A 27,749-nucleotide genomic window follows, 5' to 3' on the forward strand; every position below is an offset into this window, starting at 1 on the left:
ATGGACCGGCTGACATGTAGCAGGACCGGCTGACATGTAGCAGGACCGGCTGACACGCTAGGGGTGAGTGTGTGTGTGTGTGTGGGGGGGGGGGGGGGGTAACATCTCAGGTAAGTTTATCTACACACATACCTCCACCCTTCCCTTCTCTCCACACTTTTTACATTAAAGGAACGAAAAGAGGTGATCGAAGAAGAAATATATGCTGACTAGGTCACTAGATGGAGACCAAAACAGCCTGTTAGTATAGATGGAGAAGAAAATGCCGGTTACTTAGAGAGTGGAAAACAACGCAGGATAGAAAGACCGTGAAAATGCCGGTTAGATAGAGAGATGTCTGTACACAAGATTTAGCCATTTAGCCACAGGCAAGATCCGGCTGAAGATCAAATTAAAGGGAAGCAACTATCCCGGGCTATAAAGGGGGAGAACTGGTTTTGTGCGGGCTTCAGGTCGGTGGGTGATTTAATGGGCGGCAACTGAAACAGTACTCGCATCAGGGGCGATTAACTCTGTAGTGACCGCAGGAACGTGGACGGTTACCCGCTTCATCAAACGGTAGATGGTCAGTGTGGTCAGTTGGGTCGGTGTGGTCGGTGTGGTCAGTGTGGTCAGTGTAGTCGGTGTGGTCGATGTGGTCAGTGTATTTTATGGCTGCTGGTGAGCAGGATGACCGGCTTAAGTGGGCGGGATGGGCGGCTAGGGCTAACAGCACACTCAACCCATCAAACATGGTTTATTGGTACTGTGGCACTGTGGCGTTGGGGTTGGCACTGTGACGCTGGGGTTGGTACTGTGGCGTTGGGGTTGACACTGTGGCGCTGGGGTTGGCACTGTGGCGCTGGGGTTGACACTGTGGCGCTGGGGTTGGCACTGGTTGGCACTGTGGCGCTGGGGTTGGCACTGTGGGGCTGGGGTTGGCACTGTGGCGCTGGGGTTGGCACTGTGGCACTGGGGTTGGCACTGTGGCGCTGTGGCGCTGGGGTTGGCACTGTGGCGCTGGGGTTGGCACTGTGGCGCTGGGGTTGGCACTGTGGCGCTGGGGTTGTCACTGTGACGCTGGGGTTGGCACTGTGATGCTGGGGTTGGCACTGTGACGCTGGGGTTGGCACTGTGGCGCTGGGGTTGTCACTGTGGCGCTGGGGTTGGCACTGGTTGGCACTGTGGCGCTGGGGTTGGTACTGTGGCGCTGGGGTTGGCACTGTGGCGCTGGGGTTGGCACTGTGGCGCTGGGGTTGTCACTGTGACGCTGGGGTTGGCACTGTGGCACTGGGGTTGGCACTGTGGCACTGGGGTTGTCACTGTGGCGCTGTGGTTGGCACTGTGGCACTGGGGTTGTCACTGTGGCACTGGGGTTGGCACTGTGGCACTGGGGTTGGCACTGTGGCGCTGGGGTTGGCACTGTGGCGCTGGGGTTGGTACTGTGGCGCTGGGGTTGGCACTGTGGCGCTGGGGTTGGCACTGTGGCGCTGGGGTTGGCACTGGTTGGCACTGTGGCGCTGGGGTTGGTACTGTGGCGCTGGGGTTGGCACTGTGGCGCTGGGGTTGGCACTGGTTGGCACTGTGGCGCTGGGGTTGGCACTGTGGCGCTGGGGTTGGCACTGGTTGGCACTGTGGCGCTGGGGTTGGTACTGTGGCGCTGGGGTTGGCACTGTGGCGCTGGGGTTGGCACTGGTTGGCACTGTGGCGCTGGGGTTGGCACTGTGGGGCTGGGGTTGGCACTGTGGCGCTGGGGTTGGCACTGTGGCACTGGGGTTGGCACTGTGGCGCTGTGGCGCTGGGGTTGGCACTGTGGCGCTGGGGTTGGCACTGTGGCGCTGGGGTTGGCACTGTGGCACTGGGGTTGGTACTGTGGCGCTGGGGTTGGCACTGTGGCGCTGGGGTTGGCACTGTGGCGCTGGGGTTGGTACTGTGGCGCTGGGGTTGGCACTGTGGCGCTGGGGTTGACACTGTGGCGCTGGGGTTGGCACTGTGGCGCTGGGGTTGGCACTGTGGCGCTGGGGTTGGCACTGTGGCGCTGGGGTTGGCACTGTGGCGCTGGGGTTGGTACTGTGGCGCTGTGGCGCTGGGGTTGGCACTGTGGCGCTGGGGTTGGCACTGTGGCGCTGGGGTTGGCACTGTGGCGCTGTGGCGCTGGGGTTGGCACTGTGGCGCTGGGGTTGGCACTGTGGCGCTGGGGTTGGTACTGTGGCGCTGTGGCGCTGGGGTTGGCACTGTGGCGCTGTGGCGCTGGGGTTGGCACTGTGGCGCTGGGGTTGGCACTGTGGCGCTGGGGTTGGTACTGTGGTGCTGTGGCGCTGGGGTTGGCACTGTGGCGCTGGGGTTGGCACTGTGGCGCTGGGGTTGGCACTGTGGCGCTGTGGCGCTGGGGTTGGCACTGTGGCGCTGGGGTTGGCACTGTGGCGCTGGGGTTGGCACTGTGGCGCTGGGGTTGTCACTGTGACGCTGGGGTTGGCACTGTGACGCTGGGGTTGGCACTGTGGCGCTGGGGTTGGCACTGTGGCGCTGGGGTTGGCACTGTGACGCTGGGGTTGGCACTGTGACGCTGGGGTTGGCACTGTGGCACTGGGGTTGTCACTGTGGCGCTGTGGCGCTGGGGTTGGCCCTGTGGCGCTGGGGTTGTCACTGTGACGCTGGGGTTGGCACTGTGACGCTGGGGTTGGCACTGTGGCACTGGGGTTGGCACTGTGGCGCTGGGGTTGACACTGTGGCGCTGGGGTTGGCACTGTGACGCTGGGGTTGGCACTGTGACGCTGGGGTTGGCACTGTGGCGCTGGGGTTGTCACTGTGGCGCTGGGGTTGGCACTGTGACGCTGGGGTTGGCACTGTGGCGCTGGGGTTGGCACTGTGGCGCTGGGGTTGGCACTGTGGCGCTGGGGTTGGCACTGTGGCGCTGGGGTTGGTACTGTGGCGCTGGGGTTGGCACTGTGGCGCTGGGGTTGTCACTGTGGCGCTGGGGTTGGTACTGTGGCACTGGGGTTGGTACTGTGGCGCTGGGGTTGGCACTGTGGCGCTGTGGCGCTGGGTTGGCACTGTGTGACCTCCTCCCCACTCCCCAAAATATATGACGTCACTTATTTTAGGCCATTGTTGTCGTCATAGGTCATCACAGATAGTCACATAAATTCAGATCCACCAACATTTTTTTAAAGTCACAGCCCCACCCCTAATGTAACCATCCTAATTTTAACTTGGGAATTTGAAATGGTCTCAACTTCATAAATACAAGTCCTCCCCACCCCCACCTTTTCTACAGCTCCAAGCATAGAATTTTATCACAATTGTCAGACTTTTCTAAATGCAAGCAACCCCCCCCCCCCCCCCCACCCCCACCCATCCCCTTATGAGCCTTATATTTTTACTGCAAACTTTTAACTGATTATTCAGCATACAAAAAAGTGTTGTCCTAAGGTCAGCCTTGAGTTATCCAGACACCATCCATCTAACCGTTGAGAGTTACAAGTCAGCCAGTTATCCAGACACCATCCATCTAACTGTTGAGTTACAGACATCCATGCGATGGATGACTGTCGGTGACTCATTGGGGAAATGTCCGAGCATGACCCTCGCGTGTCACGTGGTCAGACAATCACATTTTGGACATCTCTACACATCTCAACACATCTCCATTCGGACACTGCTGCATTAGCGTCGCACGCTAAATCTGGCCAACGCTAAATTTGGTTAACCCTACGTCTGACGCTAAATCTGGTCAAGGATAAGCCTAAAGCTAATTTTGGATAAAGATAAGTCTAACGCTAATTCTGGATAAAGCTAAGCCTAACGCTAATTCTGGATAAAGCTAAGCCTAACGCTAATTCTGGATAAAGATAAGTCTAACGCTAATTCTGGATAAAGATAAGTCTAACGCTAATTCTGGATAAAGATAAGCCTAACGCTAATTCTGGATAAAGATAAGTCTAACGCTAAAGATAAGTCTAACGCTAATTCTGGATAAAGATAAGTCTAACGCTAATTCTGGATAAAGATAAGCCTAACGCTAATTCTGGATAAAGATAAGTCTAACGCTAATTCTGGTCAGCGCTAACCCTGGTTAACGGGATTTTTTGGTTAACGCTAACTATTTAACGCTAAGTCTTTGTAACGCTACGCGTGTTCAAAGTATCCTTTATTCGAGGAGTCAGCACCCATCACTGACTCCCTGACTCCAGTGTTTAATACAGTATAGTCACGTCAGGCACGATCGACCCAGGCAGCAGAATTAGATTCATTAGTCATTACCTTTTTTTTTACGGCGAAATGTTTCTGTATGACGTCAGCTCATAATGACGTACAGATGCTACGTCGTAAAAACCAGTGATGCGTGGCTCGCCTTCAAGTGAGTGAATCAGAAATGTGTGGAGTGGAGGAAATTAGCGTGAGTGATCACGTCACGTGATTGAGTTGGCAAGAAAAAAAAAAATTCATAAAAAACGTTTTAATAACAAGCTTTTATGTAATAATGCACTAAAAAGTAGAAAATAAATTATAGACTACTATTTAAATAACTATAAAGAAAAGCGTGGGTCACTTTAGTATCTATTGGATACCTTTACTAATGTTAAGGAAGACACCCACGCTTTTCTTTATAGTTATTTAAATAGTAGTCTATAATTTATTTTCTACTTTTTAGTGCATTATTACATAAAAGCTTGTTATTAAAACGTTTTTTATGAATTTTTTTTCAGTACTTTACATGTTTTATTTACAATAGAGTTACATGACTAAAAACCATTGCGCGCCTACTGAACATCACGTTCAGTAGGCGCGCAATGGTTTTTGAACGCAGCCATTGAAGCTATTGAAGGTGATGACGCGTGTGGTGTGGTTGGCTAGACATGCCTACTAATTCGGTCCAAATTTTAATTAATTAATAAAAAATTAATTAGGCATCCAATTAAGTCAAATTTAGTTTCAGATTGCATTGTCTTCATGTCTTGACCCACGTGCCAACTGTGAATCGTATCGGTCAAGTAGAACTGTCCGAATTTTCACTCCTGCGTTTCCGTCTAGACAGACAGACAGAGGAAGTGAGTTAAATAAAAGCTTGTAACAACGTGACACCGAGTTCATACCTGGGGCAAAGCGAAGGTCACGCGTGATTAACCTCGCTCCGACACTTGATCGTGGTGAGTACCTGTTATTTACCTGTTCATTAACGCACGTGAGCGCTGGTAGATGTTGTAGAAATGCACGGTAAGCTGTGCACGTGAGAAGATGAATGTGTAACAGCATTACCTGTTAACTTTTAGCTTTACCTGCGTCTATCATCACATATTTACAAGCTAAATATATCTCTCCTTTTTCAACTCTCCATAACGTATTTTTCTCAATCAATCTGTTTTTTTTTTCAAAATGTACTATTAAATAATTAGCATTTTAATTTAAACCGGAAGTTAGCACGATGAGACGTGAGGGGGGGGGGGGGGGGAAGAAAGATTCACGTCAGACCGGAAATGGCAGAACACATACCAGACGATAATGGCGGACCAGCGACGCGTTCAAGGGGAGACGACTACAGGGAAAAGAGTAGAATTTGTTGATCAAAGACCAATAACTGATTTGTGTTCTTTGGGTTATTCCCCTTTGTTTGGGAAACCGCCGCTGTTTGGACATGTGAGCAGGGGCGATTACTCGGGGATACAATAAGAATGTCATGCAAACACAGGGCCTAAACTTTAATAAAACAAGTTCATAAGAAGTTTAAAAAAAAACCGACTTAATAATTATCTTATAAATGCACATGAGTCTAGAAGATAACCATTAATTTCCTAAAGTTATTACATTAAAAATAAGTATTTGTCAAAAAATTCTTTATATATATATATATATATATATATATATATATATATATATATATATATATATATATATATATATATATATATATATATATATATATATATATATATGCATATCGCGAAACAATATTCTGTTCTGGAACTTTGACCTGGAAGAGATCTAGAGTGATCCGGCCTTTGCCCCCTCACCTCCCCCAGCCCGCCCCCCCCCCCCCCTCCACTGTTAAAAAAAAGCACTAAGTGGCCGTCCAATACCACATTAACTCACACTAGAGTCAGTCAAAACACAACTCATGTCGTGCTATAAATAGCGCCAACGTGTTGCTAAACACGGGAGCAGCGCCGGGAGTGGGAGTGTAAAGGTCAACAAGCAGAGAGTGAGTAGTGGTCTGTTGACGTAATGGGGCTCCAGTTATCTGCCCGTGGTCACACTTGACTGGCTTCGTATGACGATGCTGAGAATAGTGGGGGAGGGGGGGGGGCGGTGACAACCAGTTGGTTGACATCAGAGTTCTGCAGTGAATGGTGGTTGGTGACAACCTGTCTCAAAGTCAAGCACCGACCTTCAAACCCTTGTGGAGGAAACTGGGCTCAGGGTCTCGTGCCCGCAACAACAGGGGGGTCAACCCAAAACCATCGAGTTCCAGAAATCTCGACTCAGCTCAAAACAAATACCCAGCATGACTTGGTGAAAAGACAGGAGCAGCTGCTTATCAGGTCTACATCAATGAGCCTTTTATAAACATTGAGGCCTTGGCCCCCTAGTCCAGCCCTTAACCTAGCCTGCTCTCAATCTTAACTAAAATGTAAAGATGTGGACAAGACTAATCTACAATGAACAAAATTTTATTTAATAAAATAATTAGAAAAGTTCATTGAAATATTATATCTGCAAAGTGTTTATTTAAGTATAACAAAATATCTAATTGTAATTAAGACAGACGGTCATGACTCATAATGAGCTATTGTATTTGTATCTACATTATATTACCAAGGAAATGTCCTGCACGTTTATACCCATACAGCAATCTTAGAATGAACTGCCCCGCCGTGTTCACCCACTATTTTATTAAATCCAATCTTTACACCAGCCATCGTCTGCTAGCTCACTTCCTACATGTGAGGTGAAAACAATTCCCGCCAATAATTTACATTCTATCACACACTCCCCTCTTGGTCAGACGGTCTCAGATCGCAGAACTGACGACTAAAAATGTTTTTCTTTCATTTCCTGAGCATCAGACAAGGTAGGTAACTCATTGATTAATGGCCTCCCCTTGTGAGTTGTCTTCCCTTGAATGTTAGCCCGCGGGTACAACAATGACATTTCGTACATACTCCCCCACCTACGGCTGGGCTAAAACTGCGACGTTTTTATTTTGTAATTTAGGGGACATAACCACCTCGCTCTTCACGTGACATGCACCTGTCAAGGTGACACGTCACTGCTGGAGTCAAGATGTCACACGTCACGTGACAGCAAGAGTCGAGATGTCACATGATTTTTAGAATCGAGATGTCACATGCCACGTGATTACATGAGTCTATATTTCACATGTTTATAATTGCTATTTCGAGTTACATTGCGTGAAAATGTCATATCGCATCTCATATTTTAAGTGTCAAAATGTCACCTTGTGACATGTCATAGGCCATATCGTCATGATCATCTCACGAAGACTTAAGTCATTTGATTGTTGTTTTTCTTTGGAGATTTTTTAAAAATACAAATGTCTAACTTACCCGTGTTAGCCAACTCAAGTAAACAAACCCACGTTAAATCTGATTAAATCAGGAAAACTCACACCATGACTAAAATACATGAGCAATGACTGTGATGATGCTACATATGTCAGATGACACACACACTAGATGTCACGTGTCATATTAACCAGGTCAATTTGTGAATGTTAGATTGAAAAAGTTGATCAAAACGCACACCTTGCATAAGTTAGATCCTTGCAGCAGATTACACTATCAACAAAAACATAGTGCACATAGTTTGTCAATAGCAGGGCTAGTGATTTCCTTGAAAGCTTGGCAATGTATTCGATAGATCAGTATGTTCAGCATTCCCTCTTGTGAGCAAAAGCTTATGTGCAACGTGCATATTATGTAGGTGGTGCTCTTACGGGGTGGAATACAAATACATACAGAGGCGTAGCGAGGGGGGGGGGGGGCGGGGGGTGCGGACCGCACCGGGTGACACCACTTAGGGGGTTAACACCAACGCAAAAAATAGTAAATTATATAGAGAAAAATTTGAGGGGGGGGGGGTGCAAATCGAAAGTTCGAGGGGCGGGTGCAAATCAAAAGTTTGAGGGGGGGGGGCGCAAATCGAAAATTGAAAGTTTGTCCCCGGGAAGAGTCGTTACGCCCCTAGGGGGGGGGGGACACCATTAAGTGTTGCGCCGGGTGACACCCGACCTCGCTACGCCACTGAATACATAGCATTGTTCAGCTAATATTTTCTATCGTAACATGCAATTTCTATAGTAACAAGACAATTTAGAACCTAATCGTGAATTTTAATTCTGTCAGTTGTAGCTGTTAGTGTCAGAGTACTCAGAGTACGGATTATGGTCTAGGTTTAACGCTTAGATTACCGTAGCAATACCAGCTAAACATTCGGATCTAATAGCCCCATCTTTGTATCAATATCTGCTGTTTCTCTGTAGAGAGAACTCCTGAAAGAAACAGAAGTTGATCGTTACCTCTGCACGTGCGTGTGTGAAGTTGTTTATTCAATGCGAGCCAGTGATTTCCTTCAGCGCCAAACACAACTCATCAGCTTTAGAGCTTGGTTCAGTGAAATACACGGGGAACCAGCGCCGTTGTCATGGCAACGTCAGCCATGCGTGACGTAGGTTCAACCCAACCGCTTCACGATTTCCGACCACTCGTTGCGTGAGTACAACACGATGCGCGCTCAGGTCGAGGTGACACGGTGAGAGACAAAGGTGACGGTCGAACTGTGCCGCCATCTGAGTTGATCGTCGTGGTGTCATTTGCTCAGAGTGTCCAAAATAGACTCGCCCGTCTGAGGGAAGTGTGGCCAAAATAGACTCGCCCGTCAGAGGGAAGTGTGGCCAAAATAGACTCGCCCGTCTGAGGGAAGTGTGGCCAAAATAGACTCGCCCGTCTGAGGGAAGTGTGGCCAAAATAGACTCGCCCGTCTGAGGGAAGTGTGGCCAGAATAGACTCGCCCGTCTGAGGGAAGTGTGGCCAAAATAGACTCGCCCGTCTGAGGGAAGTGTGGCCAAAGTAGACTCGCCCGTCTGAGGGAAGTGTGGCCAAAACAGACTCGCCCGTCTGAGGGAAGTGTGGCCAGAATAGACTCGCCCGTCTGAGATAATAGAGTAGTGCTTGGTACAACATGAGTTACTTCTCCTAAAAGATCTATCCTTATGCCATTTGTGAACTAAAGATAAGTTCTATAAAAAAGTTTATAAATTTAATTATAATCCAACCAAAAAAATCTTTAAATTTTAGATTTGAGGAGATATTAGGTCAACTTATATGCTGAATGTATTCACATAACCACTCAATACATCTACATCGATTTCTTGAGGCATTCACATTATCCCCCAAAATAAATTTACATTCCCCCCCCCCCCCCCCCGCCCTCACTAAATTCAAATCGAGCCTCCCATTGTCGCCCCACCAGCGATGTAATCTAGCTGTTTCGCGCAGTCATTGATCCGCTGGTAACACAAGGTAACATAAGAGGTAACATAAGGTATCAGGTAACACAAGGTGCCAACGGGACCCCACGAATCACGCGAGAGCGTCACGTCTACATCAAACGTGGCTTACTCACGTGACGGTGCTCACCTGACGGTGCAAGATGGTCTAGAACCGCAACATTTGCGTGACGCGACTGTCACAACAGCAGCGTCACACGACGACCGAATCAATTTACCCGTTTTTTTAGAGAGGACTTTTAATCATATTTTAGTCAAGTTTTTGAGAAACTTCAATCGAATATAAATAAGTCAAGTTTCCACCAGTAATATTATTTAGAATCTGACCAACTATTTGATGTTAGCCACAATAAGACGTATCAAAAAATCGTTAAAATCAAAATTTTCAAGTTTTGTTTTGTATTTGTTTATTCTCTCTTTGAGCAGCTACCCCATTAGCTACTGGCTAGTGTTTCTTTCAGGCATCTCTCTGCCCCTCACAGAAGCACGTCCACACCCCGAATAAAATAAAGAGAATATAAAATTTGATATGAAAATATATAAAATATATACCTTTACTAGTCTTCGCCTCTACCTCACATAGGAAATTTCAAAAGCTACCCCCCCCCCCCCCACACCACTTCCGGAGAAAAATGAAAAGAACTCCGTTATTTAATCTACTAAATGGTAAAATATAAAACCTGAATTTTTTCAAAAGTAATTCAAGCATTTATTTAACCCAAAATTTGACCAATTTAATCACTACCACTCCCCCGGAATACGATTTTAACGCCAGCAAATCAATAAACTTAACGAGCTAGTCATTAAAGTACTTGTTTACCCAAGATATCGCGCGCCAAACCTGAGCAAATATTGCGCGGAGTTCACTAAACTCCGTCTAGACACTTCGTCAGCGCGCAACGCGAGATAAGAAAGGAAGGGAAAGAACTCCGGCGAGTGGGATGGCCGGAGTGTACATACGACGATAGACCAACATCATCCTTGCTGCACCGAAGGCCCAGGCATAGCGAGATGAGGAAACGCGAATAGCTTGTTTGATTGATTGACGGATGAAGTCACCGGCAAGGTCATCCATCATTTTTTGTGACTGACTATCAAGGAGAAGCGACAATTAATACGCATTTTAAAATGAAGGACGCTTTTGACTTTGTATCGATGTTTTCGTTTTTACTCGCATGAAGAGGCTGTACCATAACAAAACATGGGTGAATGTGGGATGTTGGCCACTTACTTTAAAAATCTTATATAAATTTGAAAAACAAAAGCACTATTCAATACTGCTTAGAGAAATGCATCGTGTGGACAGTCCATTGTTGTATTGACTGGACTGTCCATTGTTGTATTGAGGGGGGGACTAGCCAATGGTTTGTTCATTTAATGGAATAACCACTATACTAGAGTGACCAAAGTGAAGTAATAGAAGAAACAAAATACAGCAGCATCTACCACTAGCGACCACAACAAAATAGTTTCCAGAACAAAGTAGTACACAACAAAATAATGAAAAAAAAATTGACCCCCCATAAACTAATGGACCCCCCTCCTCAATCAATGTCGTGAACCCAATAGAAAATTGACCCCATACATTAGGTGACTCTAATGAGTGACCTGATCACCGAGGTGACCCCACCATTATGATGTCCACGGCTTTGACCAGCTGGACAGCTACAGCTGGAGGCGACAAGATGAAATGAGATCTCACCGACATGGACGTGATGACAGGACGAGAAGATAGGGTTGAGGTGTCTTCAATTTGATGTAGATTACAACCAACTGGTTGCCTGGCTGAACATACGTGGCTCAAAAAATTGTTTTAGTCATAGAGTTGTCGTTGCTGTTTACGTCAAACAGGCCAACAAAACATACACTCACATCAGTCACCCAAATCACATCACACCAATGTCAACCCAAACCCACATCACCCAACTACATTACACCCACCCACATCGCATATAATCATCCACACCACATACCCACACCACATAGCCACGTCACCCAACCACATCATACCCACATACATCAGCCACACTTCATCAGAAATAACATCACAAACCCATATCACTCAACCACATTACAGCCACCCACATCACATACCCACACCAAACACCCACACCATACACTGTGAGACTTGCACGTACATGACTGTCATGGTGGGGAGAACTCACGGACAGTTGAGGGTGAGTAATCTGCCGTGCTGACCAGTCCAGAGCTGACTCAACAAACTCATTCACTCGTCGTACGCGTCAGCCCCATTGATAGATGGACGCTCGTTGATGTTTAAGAGAGTTATCTGAAGCTAAATTACTTCCGCTTGACCACTAGATTTGCTGCTATAGTAGACCATTGGTCACCAGTTTTGCTATAGTAGACCATTGGTCACCAGTTTTGCTATAGTAGACCATTCGTCACCAGTTTTGCTATAGTAGACCATTGGTCACCAGTTTTGCTATAGTAGACCATTCGTCACCAGTTTTGCTATAGTAGACCATTCGTCACCAGTTTTGCTATAGTAGACCATTCGTCACCAGTTTTGCTATAATTAGAATAGTGGCCCTTTGGTCAACAGTTAGACAACTGACCTTGAAACAGCACAACTGACCTTGACACAGGACAACTGACATTTAACCATCAGTTTCTACAAAATAAGCTCCGAACAATTTTAAAGCTAAGCTCAGTTCATCTTTTATTCCATTGGTCCAAAGTTTGGTAACTAATGGTAACAAAACCCAGCAATATGATTATCATATTGCCAGTATTATTGTACATTAATTTACAGGATTTATTGCCAACGGCCATTTATCAATGTTTTCATCAGATTATCTCCCCCAGCTTAGAGTCACACACGAGTTATCCCCCTGCATGCAGACTGTACATTTCTCATCATTATCTAAGTAGCGACGCCAAGAAAACAGAATCCATGAATCCATCTGGCTCAACAGTCTGGCGGCTCTGGAGCCGAATGCGGCATTTTGAATCAATTAACGTGGCTCTTTACTAAAGTTAAAAAAACCTCAAAGATAAATTAATGTATACAAAATTACATTTTTTATTTTTACAATATATCTACGTAGGCTTCCGAAATTTTTATAGTTATTCGGGACCCAAACATCGCACACACCACATGTATCTAAGGGAACAACGCAAACAACATATGTATGTAAGGAACAACGCAAACACCACATGTGTCTAAGGGAACATCACACACACCATATGTATGTAAGGAACAACGCACACACCACATGTGTCTAAGGGAACATCACACACACCATATGTATGTAAGGAACATCTCACACACCACATTATCTTAGCGAACATCGCACACACCACTTGCATCTAAGGGAACATCGCACACACCACATGTATCTAAGGGAACATCGCACACACCACATGTATCTAAGGGAACATCACACACACCACATGTGTCTAAGGGAACAACGCACACACCACATGTATCTAAGGGAACAACGCACACACCACATGTATCTAAGGGAACAACGCACAAACCATATGTATCTAAGGGAACATAGCACACACCACATGTATCTAAGGGAACATTGCACACACCACATGTATCTAAGGGAACATCGCACAAACAATATGTATCTGAGGGAACATAGCACACACCACATGTATCTAATGGAACATTGCACACACCACATGTATCTAAGGGAACATCACACACACCATATGTATGTAAGGAACATCGCACACCACATTATCTTAGCGAACATCACACACACCACATGTATCTAAGGGAACATCACACACACCATATGTATGTAAGGAACATCGCACACCACATTATCTTAGCGAACATCACTCTCACCACATGTATCTAAGGGAACATCACACACACCATATGTATGTAAGGAACATCGCACACCACATTATCTTAGCGAACATCACACACACCACATGTATCTAAGGGAACATCACACACACCATATGTATGTAAGGAACATCGCACACCACATTATCTTAGCGAACATCACACACACAACATGTATCTAAGGGAACAACGCACACACCACATGTATCTAAGGGAACAACCAGACACGTTTTACGTATTTGGAGGCTGAAAGGGTTAACTAAAACTTGTTTCATGTAATTTCTCTTGTATTAATGCGAATACAGTACAGCAGGATTATACTGCTGCTCTTATTGAGCCGTAGAACTGGTTGTTGACCTACTTACCAGCCCTATTGTTAGTATGATTTTTGTCAAACTGGTTAAAGCTAAATGTTTTCTAGGTATTTTCCACCGAAAAACACCATCCCAAAATTTAGTGTCATTTAGCTAACAGGAGACTTCATTACACTAATTAATTTTTGAATTTTCTTAAAAAACAAAGACAATGGCAAAAAATATTTTCCACTTGGTAGGCAGAGAGATTGGAGTGGAGGGGAGGGGGGGATATTAATTTTCGTCATATATTTTTTGAACGATGAGTTATCAGTGAATGTTATTTTTTTGGTCTATTCAAGGAAGAAAAAGCATCAAGTTATCAGTTTGCATAGTCTGGAGATTGTTAGGTTATACCTTGTTGTGTAATAAGCATGCGACATCTTTAAGGCCGACACATCAGCTTACACTGACGATGTTAGTCAAAACTTGTGCTAAACATCGGAGCTTTATTCGATTGTTGAATTTAACATAATGGCTCAATTTTAAATATACTAACTAGAACTAACGAAGGAACAATTAGCAGACATGTTCACGGGTATGTATAGAAGGGGATTTACGGGGATCTCGACTCAGCTAAAAACAAATCCCAGCATTAGTTCAATCTACTTACAGAAGACGAAGTTAACATGCCGGTATTCGCTAATACAACCGACGTCCATTACGTGATATCAGACAAACTATTGGAGCCACTCACAATATGCCATATATCAGCCATTATGACATATACGAAACAATATTGCCATATATATCAGCCAATATGCCAATTACCCGTCATTATTCATTTTGCTTTTTTCAATGGCCCAGACACTTTTTGCTAAATCCAATTCCAAATCAAATAATTGTAAAGCAATTTTGAAAATCAATAAAAAGACAAATTAAAGTTTAAACATGGCACTCGCATTAACGATACCTTAACCTTCGATAAAAAAAAACCCTGATAAATTACAGCAATGGAAAAAAATTATTAAAACAAATTAACGCTACACGTTACGAACGCTCTTTTACACAGGTAACAAAGTGACAGAATAGGCTTAAGATACAGAAACAGGAATGAAAATATTCATTTTTTTAAGTCTTTGCATTTTTAGTGTTCATTAAAAAATAGATTTGTACATCTACATTAATAAAAGCTATCCACTAATCCGCTAACACGCGATATCCGCTAATCCTTTTGATGGAAGATTAAGACAGATGACAGCTTGCTGGGCTATTTCATCTTTAGCGGGTCATCTGGTGCTACGGATTGTGGTGATGGTACATAGTGGGATGGTAGGGGATCAGATGGTAGGGATCAGATGGTAGGGAATCAGAGATACGTAGTATAGCACGTCACAGTTTTGTGACGCTCAATAGTGTGTGTGTGTGTGCGCGTGTGTGGGTGTGTGTGGGGGGGGGGAGGGAGATGCATTGTCATAGACGGCATAGTCGAGACCTTTGGTCAACGCATTAATTGCAAAAAACAATTGGTAAAAGATCATTTGCAAAAAGACCATTGAAAGAAAGACCATTGACAAAAAGACCATTGACAGAAAGAACATTGACAGAAATACCATTTAAAGAAAGACCATTGACAGAAAGACCATTGACAGAAATACCATTTAAAGAAAGACCATTGACAGAAAGACCATTGACAGAAAGACCATTGACAGAAAGAACATTGACAGAAAGACCATTGACAGAAAGACCATTGACAGAAAGACCATTGACAGAAAGACCATTGACAGAAAGACCATTGACAGAAAGACCATTTATGTAAAACACTCACACGCCATAACACCAGAATCCCCAAATACTCACCAAATACAGCTGCGAGTAAAACAGCTGCCTTGATGGCGACGTTCTAATGTCCATCCCGGCTTCCATACCACGGCTGCAAGCGGTCATCTTTCAGCGATCGTTATGACGTAGTACACACGTTTTCCATCCTTCACCTTTACACTATCACAAGACCACTTAAATCCTTCATCCGTGACGACACTTTCTTAACACCATCGTAGACATGAGGCTTTGTTCAACTGTCACAGATACCGAAACCTTGACGTGTCTAGTCCACAGATACCGAAACCTTGACTGGACTAGCCTAGCACGACACAGATCCATCACCAGAATTGGTCGCATTGGGGTTGTCTGACATGCTAACAATTCGACCACATTGATATACAACCAAGAAGCTAATCCATGTTCTAAAAGTTGTTCAGTTTAGTTGTGTCCGGCTACACGGTTGACCGGTTGGACGGTTTACCGGACAGACGATAGCCGGCCGGCCGTCACTAATTTTCACGAAATATAGACAGCCTGTTATATAGAATTGTGTACATGAACAAGCTATTCAACGAAATATCTGCAAGTATCTAGTGGTTGGTGGAGCAAAAGGTTTCAAAATAGAGATGGCTAAAAATAGATCACGAGGAATATCCGATGGAGCAGCGATGTTGGAGGAAGAACGTCAGACATCCGGGGTTGTAGAGATAACGAAAGTAGAGATAAACGAGTCGGGACGAAGCGTTTAATATCATTTTTCTGTTTTGGTTAGGGTGGCGATAGGGAGAGGAGAATCTAGGGAGTAGGGGGGGGGTTGTAGATGTAGTTGTGTTTGTCGTTGTGTGTGGCGGTGTAGTGTGTGGGGGAGGTGTGGTGTGGGAGGAAGTGTGGTGTGGGAGGTGGTGTGGTGTGGGAGGTGGTGTGGTGTGGGAGGTGGTGTGGTGTGGGAGGTGGTGTGGTGTGGGAGGTGGTGTGGTGTGGGAGATGGTGTGGTGTGGGAGGTGGTGTGGTGTGGGAGGTGGTGTGGTGTGGGAGGTGGTGTGGTGTGGGAGGTGGTGTGGTGTGGGAGGTGGTGTGGTGTGGGAGGTGGTGTGGTGTGGGAGGCGGTGTGGTGTGGGAGGTGGTGTGGTGTGGGAGGTGGTGTAGTGTGGGAGGGGGTGTGGTGTGGGAGGTGGGGTGGTGTGGATTGTCTAACTAAACGCATTTAGTCTAGACATAAATAATCTAAAAGTCTATTTGAAATACCACACATCTTAACTACTTCACCGAATTATAACATACTTTAAATAAAAGGAACACATGATGAAAACACACCTTGACTTACAGCTAATCAAACTATACCTTAAATATTGCACACTTTAAAACACACTTGACAACACACCATAGAAAAACTCCTTTGAAAAAAAAAACGCACATTAAATAAATTAAAACACCTAAGCATAACACAGGCCAGTAGACACAACAAAAGCACCTAATGTCTCAGAAATATGCCAAATTTCCACAACATCATCACGTGAATTCACATAGCGACACCTACAAGTTTGCTACCCCACAAATTACGTGCCAGCATAGATTTGCAGCGCTCCTCACGGGCCACGCCACACACCACACACCACAGCTCACAACAACAACATTGAGTGAGCACTTAACAAAATGTCCACGTGAAAAAGGCATCACACGGGGCTACCAACAGGCCGAACATCAGCCCCTACAATGGTTGACAATGGACTTTTAAAAAATTCATCTCGGAAAATAAAACCGTCTAACCTCACTACATCAACTATCTCGATTACTTCCGTACTCGACTACCGTCACCACGGACGATACCACTGTGTCACATGGCCCGGCAACTGGTGAGAACCTTGAGATCGATACCAGTCGATACTCGCGAGTTCAGCGGGACAAGGGCGATTAACCCGTCGAGGTCGCGCGCGCTAATTAAACAAACATGTTAGTCCAGCAATCAGAAATGTTTCACTCATTACGGACACGCGAAAAGTGTTACATTTTACAGCGACTGTTTTATTTTACGAAAACGGTAATTAATTAATTTTTTAAAATTATATATATATATTATTTTAATCGAATACCGATCACGCAGGATGTATACAGATAAAATTGTAATTAATTACCGTTTATATCTGACAGAGAAATAAAAACCAACAAACGGAAGTGAACTTAGTCTAAATTTTGTAAACCGTATACATTTAGTTAACCTTCTTAATCTTGTAAACCTCAAACCAAGGTCCCAGCACCTTGATCGAACACATGAAAAAAAGAACCCTAAATTTTCAAAAATTTATTCTCCTTTCCGCAGACCACTTGATTTGATTTTTTTCCCCTCCAAGATATTTCCGCGAGCGTGACGTCACCACGAGAGCACGGAGACTTACTTGACACAGTTGCAGGATAAGCGACGGTGCCGACGGCAAGTCTAAGTCCGGAAATCCGACACGACGGTCAACGCGGAAATACCGGTCAAGAGGCCAGAGGTTAGATGTAAACACTTGTGCTTCACGTCACACACGTCTTACATCGAACATGTGGACGTCTTACATCAAAGATGTTGACGTCTTACATAGAACATGTGGACGTCTTACATCAAAGATGTTGACGTCTTACGTCGAACATGTGGACGTCTTACATAGAACGTGTGGACGTCTTATATCAAAGATGTTGACGTCTTACATCGAACATGTGGACGTCTTACACCTCCCTTGTGGACTTCTTACATCTAGCGTGTGGACGTCTTACATAAAACATGTTGACGTCTTACATCTTCCTTGTGGACTTCTTACATTTAACGTGTGGACGTCTTACATAAAACATGTTGACGTCTTAATCTCACAAGTTCACGTCTTACATCGAACATGTGGGCGCTTTACATCAAACATTAGTACGTCTTACATCAAACACGTAGACGAATTAAAGTGTTCGAAGTTCAGATCAATAGTCATAGTTGTAGACGTCTATCGTGAGATTCAAGTTCAGTTCTGTATTTGTCCATACGACCAGCACACATACAATGTGTATGTCTTCTGATCAGCACACATACAATGTGTATGTCTTCTGATCAGCACACATACAATATGTGTATGTCCTTTGATCAGCACACATACAATATGTGTATGGCATAAAGATCTACACTCATACAATATGTATGTCGTAAAGACCAGCACACATACAACATGTGTATGCGTCATAACGACTACCACACATACAATGTGTATGTCGTAAAGACCAGCACACATACAACATGTGTATGTCCTTTGATCAGCACACATACAATGTGTATGTCTTTTGATTAGAACACATACACTATGTGTGTACTTTGATCTACACACATACAATGTGTATGTGGTAAAGACCTCCACACGTTGACTCTATGACATAAAGGTCCAGCACTGGTCACGTGCCGTATGACAAAGAAATATTACCAGCTGTCAATCAAGCGTTTAGCAGTTAATTAACTAGGTGTAACGTGTGCGTGCGGCTGTGCTATAAATAGCCGGCTGGCACCGTAAGACAGGGCCGGGCTTAAGGCTGATCATCACATCACGTGTATTAGACTTGTCATCAACACAGAGCAGCAATGTCCTAAATGTCTACTTGCGTTAGTGTTCTTAGAACACTTGTGTTCAAATCTGTATGAGAGGACGGGTGTTAATCAGTGAGTACACTCACATCACTCACATATTGTATTTGGTGAGCCATAGGTACTCACACTGTGTAGGTGAGATAAACCGTCACGTGATGTGTGATGACAATGAAAGTATGCACAGGTACATATCCCGTTGTCATAGTTTCTAAAATAAAATGACTTAGTTTCTGAGACAAGGATACCAAATATTCGCCTCATAAAACGTAGTACATAGATCTGGGAACGGCTGAATACGATTGTGTACAGGATTGTGTACAGTGTACTTCACAATGGGAAAACTCTCTACTAAATTATAAAATTAAAGGACTGAATTTTAGATTCGTTTTATCTTAGATCGTAACCAGATTGTTATTTAGAGGTTTATTTTTTTTCGGAAATACTACTTTGTTTGCAGCTATGTTGATAGTATGCTTCAAGTCACGTGATGTAAAGTTCAAGCACGTGGTGCCCAGATCAATCACGTGGTTGTATCACGTGGTGCAAAGTTTATGTAGAAAAAAATCGAGAACAAATCAAATTTAAATATAACTTTATAACGTAGTTAACAGTCTATACTAGATACACGTGATTAAAAACGCTATTGCCAGAACACCATTATATTTACGTGGGCTACACGTAGGCTACACATAGGCTACACGTAGGCTACACGTAGGCTACACGTAGGCTACACGAAGGCTACATGTAGGCTACACGTAGGCTACACGTAGGCTACACGTAGTCTTAATGGAAAACTTAAATAAATGTCTGACCAAGGCAGTGAAAACACATCCATATAAGACATCCAAGACACATCAAAGACACACCTAAATGACACGATTCTCACGCGTGAGACACATCCATCAATGACATATCCAAGACACACGTAGCAGTGAGTATTCTAAGACAGTCTCAGCCTTAACAATCCACGTGAATACACATCCGCTAAAGACACATCATCCGAGACACAACTACCTACGAATTCCACCCTACACAACACAAGAAAACGATGCTATACACATCCTCTAATACACATCTACCTAAGATACGTCCTCTACGACACATCTACCTAAGAACCATCCTCTAAGATACATAAGACACCTCTGCCTAAGACACATCCTCTAAGACATATAAGACACATCTACCTAAGACACATCCTCTAAGACACATCCACCCTACACACCACAAGAAAACCCAGTCTGTCTACATACTCTCCACCACAATACACCGCAAATATCACCTGACATGTTTCTGGGGACGACTGACCTTTACTGACAATACTCTCCTCCCCAAAACACTTTCTTTTTACTCGGACACATATAATCTCAAACCCACCTGTCTCCTAAGCAAAATTTAACGGATTTTTGTTACACCAGGAAAGTTGAAGCGAATAAAAAATACATCCTTCGCACAAAACGACTTACATTTTTTTATAAGTCTATTTCCTTTAACAAAACGCGCACCTGCTAAACAAATACAGGACAGCGTTGGTCGTCTGCTTGAGTGTGGGGTTAATTGGACAAACTTTACAGATGTAACAATAAGCTCAGCCACGGGTCTCCATTCTTTGGCCGGGGTCATGACCTTTTCAACATTTCTCCCTCGGTCAGATAGAGAAAATGTAATCAACACGGGGCGACACGGCGGAGAGGGAGAGGATAAAACTCAATTACAGAAATAATTAATTGGTAGATTGGATAAGGGCGGGGTAGTGAATGAGTATCGGTGCATGTTTAAATTAAAGCAGTTAAAAAAAGAAAGCTTAATCGATACATTTATGGTAGTGATGCAAAATCAAAGGTAATGGAGTTATTTTTTTTTTCTTTTTTAAATTTTTTTTTTTAAATTTAAGGTGGATTTGGTTTATAGTAAAGTATCCCATGATTCAGAATTCAGTTTGTTAGAGGAAGTAGTGTACATGTATTTCTATATCCAATCAGAAGGAATTATTTTACAATACAAAGTTTGTCCCCACTTTACGTTCAGATCCCCAGGCAAAAGTCCAAAAGGTGGAAACAAAGAACCGACACCTCGACCACCCCGTACCGCACAATAAAAATTGATAAAAAGAGGGGGGGGGGGTAAGACTGGTTACATTTCTCTGAGTTGTTACATAAGCCAGTGTATCACGTGACAGCTGGTCAGCTGCTGCTATCTTACCACGTTACACTAGTCACGTGACGCGGGCGTGACGTCATCTGGTCTGAGTTTGGGCAACGTTTGACCACAGGTCACTTAGAGCGTCAGAGATAAATGTCGATTATCACAGTTAATCAGGGTGTTGTGTGGCTCTGTGTGTGCATGTGTGGTTATGTGTGTGGCTGTGTTTGTGTGGCTGTGTGTGTGTGTGTGTGGCTGTGTGTGTGGCTGTATGTATAACTGTGTGTATATAGCCATGGCTTCAACTGTTCTTTAGCTTACCAATCATAAGCCCACATAAACACCGCCATTGACCATACACTGGCTATAGTGTTGCAACAGTCAAATGTAAGGTGAATGCATGTTTCGAGTATGTTTCATAAAAAGGCGATATAAATCTAAAATATAGTGTGGGTGTGCGCATGCGCTAAAAAAGGAAGCAAAAGAGGGGAGAGAGCGGGAAGAAAATGACGATGTTTTGGCAGTGAAGTCGTTGTGTCAATGAACCAATAAAATCATGAAAATTTCCTGAACGTGGGTTGTTTAATGTTATAAATTAGACTATAATATGTAATAACAAAGGAGGAGGAGAGCGGTTGGTATTTGTTTTTTGAGCTTGTGCAATGATTGGCAGCAGAAAAGGCCGTGACAAGTGTCATTGGCCGTAGCTGTTGACCTTGTATTCTTGTTATAATCTAGCCATTAAACTTACATCTACTCTCTACTGACCTGGCGCGTCTAGGGTTTAAAATCTTATTTAAATAGACAATAAACATGCCAGTCACGTGCTATTTTAACCATTAAAAGTCTGTTTTATTGTTGTCACATGACGCACTAACAACATTTTTGTAACACGCGCTCACAATTTACTGCTGGGCATGTTCAGGTATGTTTTCTGCAGGTTTTTGACAGGCATGTTCAGGTATGTTTTCTGCAGGTTTTTGACAGGCATGTTCAGGTATGTTTTCTGCAGCTTTTTAACAGGCATGTTCAGGTATGTTTTCTGCAGGTTTTTGACAGGGCATGTTCAGGTATGTTACCTGCATGCTCTTAACCAGATCTCAAACCTCAAAAGAGTGGTGGTTGACCTATGAATATGTAAGGAAAACTGTAGACTGACCTATGACCTACATGGAGTTTCTATTACCAAGATGTTAAACGTGTGAGCTAACAGGGGCTAGAGAAAAAAATGCCCGTGTGTCTGACAATGGTGTGACCATGTGATGATGTAATTTCGTCTGGGGTTGACCAGTCGCTGCCATGATAAGTAATAACCATTTGACCACAGGAAATAGAATCAAGACTAAAATACAGAGGTCGTGTTGACAGCTCTCAAAATATGCCAAAACTCTGAAATACTACATTTTTAAAAACATTCCACTTGATCCCGTACTGGTATCAAATTCTCATGAGTCCACCACACTTAGGTCCCTTGCTTGCATACATAGATGGTTATCTCCCATGCACCGAATGGAACACGGTATTTACATTATAACATACCATGTTATGGGAGTTTAACAAACTAAATCTCATTAGAGCATTGGTGCCCCACATCTTGGCTCAAATTTTTTTTTAATTGTTGGAGAATAGAGAATGAGCTTTCAGTGGTGTTTTAAATTTGAATAATTCCGTACCATTAGGCAACCAACGGTTGAATAATTTTCGTCGTTGGCTAAAAGTAATTCAACACTAGATCTAGCTTGGAATAAAAATTAATTGATAATTAATTTATCTTTTGAATGCTTGAAATTATCATTCTTGAAAATATTACCATAAGTAGGCTTTGCTCCTTTGGAAGATAATTCGTGAAATATTTGAGGAATCACAAGAATATACAACATTTAATTTTCTTTTTGTTTATATTATTTTTGTTAAATCAATGTGTGTGTGTATGACCAATTTCTAACCTTCGTCCCCATCTATATATATAATTCTCTTCTTCGAGCCGTTAGAAAACAAGCTGCAAGCGCCTCCTTGCAGTTCCCTCTCTTTCTCTCTATCACTAACACCCCCACCCCACCCCCACATTGTCTGGTGAGCTGTGGTCACGTTGTGTTTACAGGGTTTATTGACGGCTATTAGGGGCAGCTAACTTAGTTTGAAACGATTTTAAACATACAGGAGGTAACTAAGAGGAGGCTGCTTTCACAGGGGGGGGGGGGGGGGTGTAGGGTCGGGGTTAGGGGAAAAGGGGGGGGGGAGTGTTTTAAAGCAAATATTTTCAGTGGCAGTATTGGTACTGTCGAATTCACAAATTATGAATTACTGAAAAGTAGAAGGTAAAACAACTAAATAGCGGCGTATGATACGCGGCGGGTCAGCTCGTATTATTTAATACAAGTAATTCAAATTTTGATATTTGTATTATAAATTTCAGGGCAGATAACTCTGCCCTTTGTAAACTTTGTTTCAGCATTGGTTATTATACGTGCAAGAAATACTTAAAAGTTGTATAATCTGATACAAGCAGACCTAGAAGGAAGAAGAGATCAACACATACCTGATGGGAAATCCAAGCCAAGATAAACCATTAGCTCCATATTTGTGCAACGTTCAGTTGTTATTTTTTTTTTACTGAAGGATACTGTAACCAGGGGCAAGAACTCCGATATGAAGTTGCTTACACAATTAGAGTTATGGTCACATGTCAACCTACTAGTCGCGTATGGCTGAAGGCGCGATACTTGCAGCATGAAGTAGCGGCAAGCAGTACCAGTGCTACATGGCTACCTAAGTAGAGCTACTTCAGTGTCCCAGCAATTAGTGCTAGATGGGGCGAGAGTTATGTTTGGTTGGCGCGCGGGGTTATTAATAAACTGCTGGCTCGATGACGGGGGTGCCAGATAAAACGTCAAGACGGCGCATCTGGCAAGTGAAAGAACCACGTGGTCGTCAACCAATCAGGTGCAGTGACTTGTCGTCAGTAGGAGAAACAGGGAGCTCCTAATGTTGGTGGGATGGTGAGGGGGGGGGGGGGTGATTAGCATATTGTGAATGGCACGTGACCGATGAACGCGCCTCCACTGACGGACAATAACAAATATCTGCTGAGGTCACGTGCAATATCATGTCACGTGATACCCTACAGTCGTCGGAAGTGTTTGTTGTTGGTACAGCATTGTGCAAGGGGAGACGATTAAGAGGTAATATTGAACAAGGGAAGACAATTAAGAAGTGACATTGAACAAGGAGAGACAATTTATAAATAGCATTGAACAAGGGGAGACGACAAATAAGTAATGAAAACCAAAGGTGATTGTAGTTGGGCACTAATGTACGCGCTAATGAGTTATCTGTCAAGGTTTCCTAATTAAAGTGATAATTCAAATGAAATGAAGATACGCTAATTAAAGTCTCAATATAAACTAAGCGAGACCTGAACAAATTACTGGACAATTGTAAAATTCCTTGTCGAATATCACGATCTATGGGGTAGCGTTACAGGGACCTCGACATGAGAAGGGATAGTATGGACAACGTTATATCCTGACGTCTTAATACTTTCAAAAAACTTTCCACCAAAGCTGGATGGGCTTCGGGACAGACTCGGGCAAACTGTTCTATCTCACTTTATAACCATTTTAATATACTCCTCACAAGATTCTACCATTCCCCCTCTGTCTCCCTCTCTCTCCTCCTCTCTCTCTCTCTTATGACTTCTCGCGCATCGTCCCTCTCGAATCATCTCTCATCATCTTTAACACTCTCTCCCTCACACCATCTTTCACACTCTCTCCCTCACACCATCTTTCTTTCACACACTTTCAATATTTCGCTAATAACCCCCCCCCCCCCCCCCACACCCACCCCACCTCTCCCCTAACCCTCTAGTAAAATGATGTCACATCACCTGAAGAAATTGCTATTATATTATGATTGAGCCCATTAAACGCACGTTCCCCAACACATTATAAAAACATTACCACATTAAGACGGGGTGCGGCGGTGGTGGGCGGTTCCATTATGTAGGGGTGTCAGGGGTGCGCTAAACGACTTGAGGCCAACCCAAAGATTTAAAGGGACGCTCCTTGATTGCTGCACATTCAACTGTCCAGTTATTGATCTGTAAAAGTAGGTCACCTCTGCAACAGTTTCTCTAATACAACGGAAAGTTGTAGGTTTGGTAGTTCCAATCTTGGGGTGTGTTGTCGTAGGGTTGGTCATTGGGTGGGCGGTAGTCTAGACATGTTTATGAGTAGATGTGTTTTGATTACAACTCACTGATTTAATGGCCTGGTAGTTCATCACTATATGGTTTTTGCATTTTGATTACGTATAATAAACAAACTTGTTGTGACCTTTAATTTTATTAATAAAATAATTGTTGACTTTCTCGTTTGACTCGCAAAACATGCATGAAGTCATACATGATATCCGGTACTTCTGCCACTCCCACTTTAGTTCTTGGAAAAATGTACCATGGATAGTTGTCTCCCTTTAACAAGTTGAATAGAGTGCTGTCCCTTGGAGCAATGGGACCGGTGTAGAGATGAGCAAATATAATTAAATATATCCTACGGGTGACCTTGACCTTGATCTATTTAAATATACTTTTCCATTCTCGGTCACTCTATCTCTATATGTCATAAATTAATGAAGTATTTGAAATTGCATTAATCTTTTTTAATATATTTAGTATGGAGTGTTTGAAAATATCCGGTTCTGGTACCCGAACCAGGTAAGGACAGGTAGACCACGTGACCTCCCTGCTAACTCGAGGCACCAACAGACCAGGGATGGAACTCGTCAAGGTCGCCCTAGCCGCCAGACATCTTACAGCTTACATTCAGGTGTTAAGTGAGTCGTCACATATTCATCACCAAAACAGTTCACCAAAAATTAAATGTTACACCCTCCCTCCCCCACCCCCAGTTTTTTTTTCGTTTCACGTGCACGCGTCCATTTGTCCTAGTTAAAGCTAAAAATAGCCACCAGCAGAAGTAGCGAGGTCAAGCAGCCGACAAAGATAATTGACGACGATTCAAACAATGTCATGGACGGTGTGATCAGTGTCACTGTCGCACGCGGCGGTTTGATTGCTTGTGTCAATGGTGACGTGTCACTCTACCTAGCACACCGCGCATGTCCCCCCCCCCCCCGCCCCCACACACACACAATTGGTACATAAGGCAACAAGCACCCAACGACACATAGAGTCGAGTCAATGCAAGGGGAGGCGACTCGCCTCAATTCAAACCATCCCTGTATGTCTAGGATCCCACCCATTGATTTATTCAACAGGTTTTTTCTATCCGTCACAGCCAAGGTTCAATAGTAAAGTTTCTTTCAGTGCAGCGGTTCTAAAACTGCTATGACAACATTAAAATTAAAAGTTTAGAGATATTGTAACGTTTTGCTTTTTACTTCTTGAGACGTTCTATAGTTGTGATTCAACAAAACCAAACAAAATTAATTGTTTGGTTTACTAGTGGGCGTTTATTATACCGGTTATGCTGCTACAGAAGAGGTACACGGAATGAGTTTTAGAATCCCTGATGTAACTGATTGAAACCTTGATCTGATAGAGTAAGATGCAGGGATGAGGGCGTTGATTGGGACAAAGATTTAGTGGGGTGAGTAGTCTATGGGAGTAGGCTACTCACTATCGTATTGCTAACAGGTGGTTGCATGTGGTTAGAGGTGGTTACAAAATGTTGGGTGGTTTAGTTGAAAATGGTTATATTTATCTACAGCTGCTTAGAGGTGGTTGCATGTGGTTAGAGGTGGTTGGTTGTGGTTGGATGGTAGAATATAAAGTGGTTCGATGTAACTACATGAGGCTAGAGGTTGATAAGGGTGGTTAGATTCTGTTGAGTAGTAGTGAGGGACAATGGTTCGATCCTCAAAGACACTGACTGAAGGTTGAGATAAAATGTCCAGGTTTTTTAAAAATCGTCATCAAATAGTTAAGTTATATTATATACTGCATACACAGTACATACGGAACAAATAATATTGTTACACATAAAATGTGACATCAATTCTACGTGCACAATCTGATATTTCATATCGAGGCTAGATGACATACATCACGTGATGCCTAGATCGTGAGTACATCTTTCAACATCTCCCGGCATTGAAGATGGACTAAGCCGGGCTCTGTGATTAGGTTTGGGTTGTTGATTACAAGTCTGGCACCGTGCACGGTCCGAGTGGTCAGCCGGTAATTAGGTTTGTGAGACCGAGCAGTCACGTGGTGGAGGGGATGATTGGATGGAGAGGAGAGGGCGTGAGGGTGGGGGTCAGGGGTGACCTCTGTATGGATGGGGTGAGTACAGGAAGTGGGTAGAAACTTAGGGGGGAGGGGAGGGGTCACGGGGTGACCACTGTATGGATGGGGTGAGTACAGGAAGTGGGTAGAAACTTAGGGGGGGGAGGGGAGGGGTCACGGGGTGACCACTGTATGGATGGGGTGAGTACAGGAAGTGGGTAGAAACTTAGTGGGAGACAACGTGATGAGGTCAGAACATGGCGTTGAACTCTAGATGTTCATCACGTGACTCATTGGACAATACTGGGTTC

The 27,749-nt window shown here is 43.9% G+C and overlaps 1 protein-coding gene across 1 annotated transcript; it reads right to left on the reverse strand.

The window, feature by feature from the left end:
- Window positions 1–725: 725 nt before the first annotated feature.
- Window positions 726–22,215, reverse strand: LOC131939944 (uncharacterized). Its single transcript, XM_059298476.1, has 3 exons — window positions 22,091–22,215; window positions 1,323–2,925; window positions 726–1,229 (listed from the first exon to the last, which is right to left on the reverse strand). Exons 1-3 carry the CDS (start codon window positions 22,213–22,215, stop codon window positions 726–728), a joined length of 2,232 nt encoding a protein of 743 aa, XP_059154459.1.
- Between the last annotated feature and the right edge of the window lie 5,534 nt (window positions 22,216–27,749).

Source organism: Physella acuta, unplaced genomic scaffold (assembly GCF_028476545.2).
Source record: "Physella acuta isolate Inbredline_101_S28 unplaced genomic scaffold, ASM2847654v3 ptg000020l, whole genome shotgun sequence".
Lineage (NCBI taxonomy): Eukaryota > Metazoa > Mollusca > Gastropoda > Physidae > Physella > Physella acuta.

What these genes read in the sequence shown, in the direction of transcription:
- LOC131939944 (XM_059298476.1), bottom strand. Translation starts at nt 22,215, where the DNA reads ATGCCTGTTAAAAAGCTGCAGAAAACATACCTGAACATGCCTGTCAAA. An exon ending in AACATGCCCAGCAGTAAATT is followed by an intron (nt 2,926 to 22,090) that starts GTGAGCGCGTGT and finishes CCAGCGCCACAG; the next exon opens with TGCCAACCCCAGCGCCACAG. An exon ending in GTGACAACCCCAGTGCCACA is followed by an intron (nt 1,230 to 1,322) that starts GTGCCAACCACA and finishes TGACAACCCCAG; the next exon opens with CGCCACAGTGCCAACCCCAG.